A 10,333-nucleotide genomic window follows, 5' to 3' on the forward strand; every position below is an offset into this window, starting at 1 on the left:
AAAATAAAACCAGGGTGTTCACAGCTTCACCAATCTCCAATCTCCTGTAAGATTCAAAAGGACAGACGAGAGGCTAAAATCCCATGATTCTAAACATGAAGACTTCTGATGGTTAAATCTAATTAACTGCTTTAAATCACCGCCAGGAGCTTGGATCCTGACTTCTAGCAGTAATAGTCTGTGTAAAACTTCGATCTATAATCACTCTCTCAATGCCTGGATGCACTAATCAGAAACATAAGAGACTGAGAGAAAACCCTGAGAGAAAGAGACTTTAACATTGAAAATTTACAAGGCGAGAGTCCTTTCCCCGTTTACTGCCTGAGAAGTAATGTAATAGCCACTGTAAAAAAAAAAAATGACGATGAACAGTACATGTGTTGAAGAACAGCATGACTTGGACCACTATTTGTTCCCGGTGGTCTACATATTTGTGTTTATAGTCAGCGTCCCAGCCAACATCGGCTCTTTATGTGTATCTTTTCTGCAAGCGAAGAAGGAAAATGAACTAGGAGTTTACCTCTTCAGTCTGTCACTGTCAGATCTGCTGTATGCGTTGACGCTGCCTCTCTGGATAAACTACACTTGGAATAAAGACAACTGGACGCTCTCTCCCACCTTGTGCAAAGGAAGCGTTTTCTTCACCTACCTGAACTTTTACAGCAGCACGGCCTTCCTCACTTGCATTGCCTTGGACCGCTATTTAGCAGTCGTCTACCCTCTAAGGTTTTCTTTTCTAAGAACAAGAAGATTTGCATTTATCACCAGCCTGTCTATCTGGATATTGGAATCGGTCTTTAACTCCATCCTTCTGTGGGAAGACGAAACAAGTGTCGAATACTGTGATGCGGAGAAATCTAATTTCACTCTCTGCTATGACAAATACCCTCTGGAGAAGTGGCAGATAAACCTCAACCTGTTCAGGACGTGCCTGGGCTACGCAATACCCTTGGTCACCATCATGATCTGCAACCATAAAGTCTACCGCGCCGTGAAGCACAACCAAGCCACGGAAAACAACGAAAGGAGAAGGATCATAAAGCTGCTTGCCAGCATCACGCTGACTTTCATCTTATGCTTTACCCCCTTCCACGTGATGGTGCTCATCCGCTGCATTTTAGAGCGCAACGTGAACTTCAATAACAAGACTGGAAAGCAGACATTTACGGTGTACAGAATCACAGTGGCTCTGACTAGTCTAAACTGTGTTGCCGATCCAATTCTCTACTGTTTCGTGACGGAAACCGGGAGATCCGATATGTGGAACATATTAAAAGTGTGTGCTAGGAAGCGCAATAGATCCCGAGGACAAAAGAGAGACATACTTTCTGTGTCCACAAGAGATACCATAGAACTGGAGATTATAGAATAAAAAGTAGAGGCCGGTTAAGTTACATGATATTCTCTAATAAAAATTATACTTTGGAAAAGAAATCCAGCATAGGGCAATCAAGTGCGAATACTTTAGTCTACCCCCATGGAGATATTTTGAATGTGCATTGTATGACTCCTGTGCTGACTTTATTAAGTAAGGTACAGAAATGTATTCTTTTGTATGTATTCTAATGATCAGGCATCATCATTTCAGTACCAGGTCTCTTTGTCTCTGTGCTATAACCCCCAAGAAGCATGTAGGATGGTACATCAGGGGCCATTCTATCTGATGGTTAGGATTCCTTTCGTTGTTGCTGTCTTCGGATTTTCAGTTTTATCATCTGTATAAACCTGTCTTCAACAAGGTAACTGCTAAAGACTCCTAACCACATTCATTAACAAGTATTTGAAGCCATTCCATGAACTGGGATTTTTCCATTGAGTACTTACTTGGGTTATAAAAGAAATGTTCTCATGAACTTTGATGTTTACATACATTTGGAGATCTAGTCACCAAGTCACATAAAGTAAAAGTAAATGACTTTTTTATTTTGGTCTTGATTTCTTTACATTTATAGTTGAATATATGATCGTTGAACCTAATGGAGGTTTCCATCCAGACAAGCACATATGTATAGGCAATCTTACACTCATAGGCTTCCTTTTTTACTCATAATATGTAAAACCAAATCTTGATATGTCTTTCAATCTTCATTGTGAAATTGTCCCTGCCTAGTTTTAGGTAGGCACTGGGTAGGCATTTCTTTTAACCAAAGAATATTTGGAGGTTTTTCTACCCTGCTTTCTCCTTGACTCCTTCTTTCTTCCCTTTTTCTATGTATTCTTTCTCATTGTGCAAAAATGATCAGCTAGCAAGTGTCTTGATGTCTACTTGGTCCTTTTCATTGTGAAACAAAAGCTTGACCGTCACAAGGACTGGTATGTTTGCAGCAGGATATGTGTGTGTGCATTTATGGCAGCACTTTTCCATTGGTCTTCCATGACGAAGCGTGCACGCTGTGGAAGGCTATGATGCTATCTATCCACGCACCGCATTTTTCAGTCAAAATGCTTTCATAAAGTCAATACATCCTGTGTGCGCTCAGAGACACATATACGCTTAAAAGCTAAACATAAAATGTTAAAAATAAAGAGAAGAAAAAAATCATTTGATTACTTTTAAATGTTATTGGTAACCTGTCAGAATACACATAAAGATTTTTTTTAAGTCCCAGCAATATTTTGCCCACATATGAAAACTCAGATGTAGATTGAGTGACTTGACAATCACTTGGATTCAGCCCTTGAACCCAGAACGCTAACTTGATTTCCAGACTCGACTTTTGTCTTTTATGGCACTTTAAAAATACTTTAAAATTTTTCTGTCTTTCTTTATGCGTGAGAAATTAGTGCAGTTGTTGGGTTTATTCGAACGAGAGCCATATCACTAATATATACCTTTAGAAAGAGAAATAATATAGACAGTAATTATACTGACCTGTTATAAGAGAGATGGCTCAGTGGTTAAGAGCACTGACTGCTCTTCCAGAGGTCCTGAGTTCAATTCCCAGCAACCACACAGTGGCTCACAACCATCTGTAATGGGATCTGATGCCCTCCTCTGGTGTGTCTGAGGATGGCTACAGTGTACTCATGTATACTTATCTGTTATAGAGACTTGCTTAGAACTTTTCTTTAGTTACTGAAAGAGACATGACAGACACAAACTTCCACAACCATTGACGACAATATTATAATTAGATAAGTAACACTAAAACATTGGTTGAAAATACTGTAGAATTAATTTCTCTAAAGCCAGGCTGCCAGAGCCTTCTAGCGACCTGCATTTTCTCTCAGAGCAGGGGCAGTGTTGGGATAGTCAAGAGGTTACTCTTATGATGAGTACTCTAGACATGACTGAACTCAGTCAACCTTGAAAAGTTAGCCCTTGGATCTTTAAAGACTTCCAGAGTTCCTCATTAAGATTCTTCCGTTAAACAGAAAGTCTTTCTGGAAGGGAAAGGCACTCCTAGCTGTTCTTACTCAGTGTTTTGTTGATAAAGAATCTAAACTGGAAGGCCAATCCCTTCACTTACCCATTGTTTGAAACATTGTAATGTTTTCCCCACCACTTGCTTACTACAAAATGCAGAAACAGTGGCAGCACCTGCTCTCGGGGGTCATTTGTTATCTTTGGTGCGTGGGCGTTTTGCCTGCAGGTATGTCTGTGCTCCGTGGTAGCATCTGCTTTTAACAAACAGGCAGGAGAACAATGTGCACTTCTGTGAGCTGTCTACTTATGGCTAGTGGCTACACCTGCCTTTGTCAGGACTGTGGACAGCTACCCAAGAAGAAGAATGTCTCCAGACATATACCTGAGGAGTAGATTATAGCAAGGAGAATCAGTTGGAGCTGGCTCCAGGACCACAGCTTTATAGTTCTGCTCTCCAGATGGTCAAACACTGACATTTAAGGAGATTCCAGGTTCCTCCTGTTTTCTGGGTCTGTGGGAAATTCTCAATACTGCCGGCTCCTGGGCATTCCCCACTCAGAGGAAATACACTAAAGGTATCAACATACAGGTAGATACTAATTTTAATTTGCATATGTGACCTTTGTTTGCTTATTCAGACTGACTTTTTAAAGTACATTTTGGATAGCCGGAGAAAAGACTACACACAGGCAGTGTTTCTTTGTTTTGTTTTTGTATCTTGTTCGATTTTTGCCTACACTTTCCCTGCCTTATTTAGGGAATTTTTAAGGGTGAAAAGGTATTTAAAAAAAATAACTCCTTCTGTTGTCCAACGTATATGTTATCTCCTTAAGAACATCTGTAGCAAATCTTTTTGTACCAAGTAATGTATTTCTTCTCCTCTCAACTGCTAATGTAAGGCTTCCTTGAACACTGGTATGGATTCTTTGGAATAATGGTTGAATAAGTCACTACTCACCTGTTACCTCTGTTGACTTTGTTTAGCTGATTTATTTAGTTTCAGTTAGGTGAGTTTGATTTCAAACCAGAATCCATGATACAGAACACATAGGGATCTCTTTGTCTTTATATCAACTCTATGATTCTGGGAGCCTGTTTTTCTAATCCCAGTCTCATCATTCCCTTATGCATGCACGGGGCCCTGTTCTCTGCTAGCTAAACCCATTCCCAGTTGCTATGGTAACAGTTGCTACTGTAGCGATGCTGACCCAAGACAGCTTTGTGATAAGTAGATTTATCTATGCCGGGGAACCCTTTATGAAATCAAAAGAATTCTTGAAACAGAGATAGGAATACAAATGTGTAGATACAACCAACAAACTTGCTCTCTCACCAAAAAAAAAAAAAAGAGAGAGAGAGAGAGAAAGATCCTTGTAACCTTTTAAGAGGAACTTGTGCTGTTTTTTATAATGTCTAGTGCCAACTAACAAAATGTGTCATCTCTTTAACTTCTGAAGTAATGCACCATTTGGGTTCTTTTGGCTTTGTCATTTACCAACCAGCAGCTGGGGGAAACATTTCAAATCTTTTCCTTCCCTATTCTGTCTTTTCTTTTTCCCTGAAAGTGGCTGATCAGGGTGTGTTTGTTTTACTTCCTATGCCCCCCATGTTTTATTTTTCTATTCAGCATAGTAAACAAAATAAATACAGTGTATATATTAGGATGCTTTCACCACAGACATTTTTACCCCCTCAAGATACAAGATTTTAGGGGTTGGGGATTTAGCTCAGGGGTAGAGCGCTTGCCTAGGAAGGGCAAGGCCCTGGGTTCGGTCCCCAACTCCAAAAAAAAAAAAAAAGAACCAAAAAAAAAAAAAAAGATACAAGATTTTATTTTGTAATGTATACGTTAACCGCATTCTATTTTCCTTCTTTATTTTATTTCTTCTTCTCTCATACAACACACCCTGATGGCAGCCCTCTCTTCCTCTGCTTCTCCCAGTTTTCCCCTTCCCCAGATGAGGGGTTGATTTAAGAAAGCTTCTATCTTTATTTTCCCTTGTACAATTCTAGAAAATGTAGTCCTAAGTAAGTACACATACCCTTCCTAGGTAGACACCTCGGGAAGGAGGAAGTCGATGTTTCATGAATTCGAACGCAAGCTGTATTTTTAAAGTTTTATTTATCCCTAGCATAAACCCAATTCAGTTCAAGTAAAAGAAGAAAAAAAGATTTGAATACCATACTGTATTTTATTTTTTATATTTGGTCCTCCTAATATATTAAAGATGGATCACATTGAGATAAGCTATGTATTGGTTCCATTCACTGAGTTCATGTGATCTTAAGAATTAGAAATCACAAAAGCAGGTCAGATACTGAGTGAAGTAAAAATGAGATGAAGGTTGAAATTGTTCTCTTTCATTTGCTGCTGAGCAGGGCTAGTCCTGTTCGTGACCACTAGGGGTCAATCAAGTTCTAGCACAGAATTTTTCAGGTCCCACATTCACTACAGCTCACAAAATGACCCAAGATGTGTTTTCTTATCCAAGCAAACAGCAAACACCTCCTGTAACCTGGAAATAAAAGAGAAAACACACCCATAATCCGTCCTCCTCTCTCTGAGAAGCTGGGTTATAGACTTCAAGAGCTGGCTCAGTGGTTAAGAGCATTTGTTACTCTTGCAGACGACCTGGGTTTGGTTTCCAGGTACTCACATAGTAGCTTCCAAGTCCCAGAGAATCCTATGCTTACATATGATCTCCAGGGGCAACAGGCACATATAATACATGCAGGAAAAAATACTCATAACACACAAAGTAAACAAACCTAAGATTAGAGGGCTAGCCAACTTTGAGTGTGTGTGTGTGTGTGTGTGTGTGTGTGTGTGTGTGTAGGCAGTTTGCATGTGAACCTGCTATTATGAAATTACTGTGCTGAACTCAAGATGCAATTCAGTATATTTGCAGTTTTAAATTTTTAATTATTGTTAGATCACAGCACACAGAAATTGACATCTGTTATTTTGAATTGCTTAAATCCATCCTCCCACAAAGAACGGTAATGTCATCGTGTCCTAATTTAACAGCGTTTGCATATAATTAGATATATAATGGCCTGTAAGCTGTTTTTCTTCTGATTATAATTTTTAGACGCTTTTCATAAAAGCACCACTGGCTATTTACACGTTCAAAAGAGGTTACAGTTCTGAAAATGATGCTGCAGTTAGGTGTTCAACAAGCGAACCAGGGGCTGTAGAGATGGCGTAGACATTAACAGCCTTTGCTATACAACTCAGAGGACCTGAGTTTGGATCCTAACATCCATGTCACATATTTCACATGTGTGGTTTCACATGTGCCTGGAATGCTGGTGTTGCAGGGAGTAGGGAAACAAGTGGACCACTGAGGCTTGCTGAATGCCAGTCTAGCTGAAACACACAGGCTCCAGAGTCAGGGAAAGTGATAGAGGAGGACTCCCAGTATCTTCTGGTTTCTTTGCACACATGCTCAGACACATATTCTTACACCCCACAAAATATCTCCTACACACACACACACACACACACACACACACACACACACACGTGCGCGCGCTCGTGCAAACCATATGTAAACTAGAAATAAATGAATGAAACGGAGCCTTCAATTCCAGCTTGCAAATAAAAATATACACCTCATTCACTAGGAAATGTGGGCTATTTCAAACTCAACAGGACCAAAGAATTCTTCTAACTTGACCATGCCATGAAAATATTTCCAGATCTCAGGATTTTAAAGTTCTTGGATTTGCCTGAACCTGTAAATATCCTTCTAAAATAATTCATTTCGGAATCATACTAGAAGTCTCCAAGGCTTGCTGACTCTAAGCCATGGCTGACGGTAGCTGAAAGCTGTGGTTGGAAATTGCAGAATAGCTCCTACCTCTACCCCCAAGCCATCGTGAGTTGTTATAATTATTGTAGGGAGTATGTTAATTAGTGGAATGGAGTATTGATGTGGTTTCAATAGCTGTGTGTGTGTGTGTGTGTGTGTTGGGGATGATTCCAAAAGCCCTTATAGATATTTGCATTTGAGCTGAAGGGTTTTTTTTTATGAAAATATCTTTATTGTGTTTTAAATGTCCCACTACTTGATCTAAAAACCAGGATAGTAGCTTTTTCACAAGCTTTACTAATTACAGAAGAAAAAAAAAAGATTTTTCTCCTTCCCTACAGAAATTTTATCCCCAATAGACAGGGTTCTTCTCCGGTCGAAGCCTGTAGGAAGGAGGGAATAAACAACACAGTAAGAATGGGTGGAGATCCTCTGCTTACTGAAGCTCAGGCTTCTCTGAGGGGACTCAGCCGGTGTAGACCTGTGGCCCACTGGGGCAGGCCTCTGCCTTGAAGGCCACCAGGCCCCTGAAAGCCTAGTGTGCTGTATATCAAGGTAGCTTCCTGGGAATAAGACTCTGGTGAGCCTATGGCTTGGACCCTTCTCGAGCTGAAAGTTTTAAAGATCACATGGAAACTGAGTTTGAGATAATTTTCCCTTTAGAAGGCCTCTGTCTTTCCTGTCTGTCAGAATAAAGCAGTAGTCACATGTCCCTGATGAGTCACTCCTCTGGCTTTGGTAGTAGTGGGCGTGCTCAGCGTAGAGTCCCAGACATAACACCTTATTCACGAAAAATGTTTTCAGTGCGGTTCCTTCACCAAGCCAGACTCATAAAAACTAGTTTTCTTTTGCCTGTACATGCATGTCTGTGCATTACATGTGGGCCTGGTGCCTGAGTAAAGTTAGACACCATCCCCCCATCCCCACCCCTACCCCACCCCCAGAATTAGACCTACAGATGATCGTGAGCTGAGATGTGAACCCTCTGGAAGAGCAGCCAGTGCTCTTTATTCTGTGAACTATTCCTCTGACACCCCCTCCCAATTGTTAATAATTCACAGACCCATTAAATTCACTGTAGTCTACATGGTGGCATCAATCTTTGTTGGTAGCACACACACACACACACACACACACACACACACACACACACAGTTGCATTATCTTTGTGACCTGTAGCTCCCAGACCACATGCTGACCTATGGGAAATTCCACTTGAGTCATTACTGGACTGTCCTTCCTCTTTGAGGTTTACACCAGAGTAAGCGAGATTTTCAAGATGCTAAATAAAAAAATGAAGAAGGGGCCTTTGATTTGTTCCTGCCTGTACTATCATCGTGACAATGAATTTTAGTTTTCAGTGACCCTGTAAACATCACTGGCACTTCCTACCTCCCAGAATATCGTGGCAAGGGGCTCACTGGCAAACTTTGGTAGGAGCCAGGGAATCGACATGTTCTTGTGAATCACTTAGATGTGTTTTCCAAATAAGGCGTCTTCCAGAGATGACTAACCACAACAAACAGGTTTTTAGCTCGAGGGAAGGAATATGCAGTTAGTAGCTGAATTAGTCAGCCTAGTCTCCTGGCTGTAATGAGTGATTCAGTGGTAGGTAAGTGACTTGAGTTGCTTACATGCTCGAAAGGCTCTCTCTCCGGCTCCTGATGATGCAATATCCCACTAAGATGTCTGAAATATTTATGGCCATTTTGTTATCAGGAAGAAGCAACAAGTAGAAGAAAAGAAAGCTTAAAGACCCCGAAACCTGACACTGAATCCCAACGATGTGAGTCTCAGTGTAGAATAGCTGTATGAGGTTTGTAAATTATATCTTCGTTATGCTGAGCTTTCGGGCTAATATCCACATGCCAGTGAGTGCATGAGTGCATATCATGTGTGTTCTTTTGTGACTGGGTTACCTCCCTCAGGATGATATTCTCTAGTTCCATCATCCATGTGCCTAAGAATTTCATGAGGTCACTGTTTTTTTTTAATTGGTTCATTTGTCTATAAAATTCTTTTTTTTTATTAATAGCTGATTTGAAATGTAAAGAAAATACCCAATAAAAAAATGAAAATTCAAAAGAATAGCTGTATGAACCGAATAGACCTCTTCATTGAACCCAATCTGAGTCGGATTTTTTTTTTTTACTTGTATCCCAAAAGCCCCTAGTGGAAATTGGAATGTGGAAGTGAGGGTGATGTTACAGTGTCTCATTGTCCAAAGAAGAGGGAAACAAGAACACCTCTAGCTCACAAAATTATCAGCCCTCATTGAGACATAGCAATAGCCCTTCCTAAACCTTTGCCTTTGATAACCTGGACATTACAGTCCGAACGTGAAATGTCCCCCACAGGTTCAGGTGTCTGAGCAGAGTGGCGGCGTTCCTTTGGTGATTTGTGAAACTATGGAGATATAAGGTCCTCAGCTGGTGATTCTGTCTTTGATAGTTTGTGTGGCCTTAAGAATATAAGGCCTACCTACCTATTGGTGTATATCACTAGGATATATCCTTAAAGATTCTGTTAAGGCCTCAGTAAAATATTAAGGCTCAGATGGAATGTTATGTTAAGGAAGGCCTAGATAAAACCGTTATCTGGCTAGGCCGCCATTTTGTGCTGTTACTAATATTATAAGGACATTTTCTCATGTGTTGTTTCTGCTGTTACTAGGAAACTCTTTCATACCCAAGTTGATTACATAATTCTGTTATATTCTGTGCCCTTGGAAACCAATCGAGGCAGAAGACAGTAGAACTGTTTTGTATAGTTACCCACAATAAGCCTGAACACAAACCAACCACCCAACGGCACTTCCTGCACCTGTGTATAAGCTTTTATGGTATTTGCTTTTGTAAGCTGCCCCTGGGACAGACCCCAACATAGGCGAGACATGTGCACCATATAATAAGCTATTTGAAGTAAGACTTCCATTTTGGGTAGTGATTTAGTAAAGTTTAAGTTCCCAAAACCTCCTGGAAACTGACATCCTACTTGGCAGAAAAAGACATATACATGGGCAACTGACATCCTGGTTGGCAACTTAAAATGTGAATGTTAGACAAATGCTATCCTGGTTAACAAGTTAAGACATGAATGTTAGATAAGGTAAGTCCCCTGCCACAGTTGAATACCCCAACCAATGGGAGCA

At 40.4% G+C, this 10,333-nt stretch overlaps 1 protein-coding gene across 1 annotated transcript; it reads left to right on the top strand.

Annotated features, from left to right (window-relative positions):
• Gpr65 (G protein-coupled receptor 65) lies at positions 1-1,923 on the top strand. The gene has a single exon (XM_032908830.1). The coding sequence runs from the start codon at positions 359-361 to the stop codon at positions 1,370-1,372; it is 1,014 nt and encodes a 337-aa protein (XP_032764721.1). The 5' UTR covers positions 1-358; the 3' UTR covers positions 1,373-1,923.
• The last annotated feature ends 8,410 nt before the right edge of the window (positions 1,924-10,333 follow it).

The sequence above is a fragment of the Rattus rattus genome, chromosome 7 (assembly GCF_011064425.1).
Source record: "Rattus rattus isolate New Zealand chromosome 7, Rrattus_CSIRO_v1, whole genome shotgun sequence".
In the NCBI taxonomy this organism is placed as follows: Eukaryota; Metazoa; Chordata; class Mammalia; order Rodentia; family Muridae; genus Rattus; species Rattus rattus.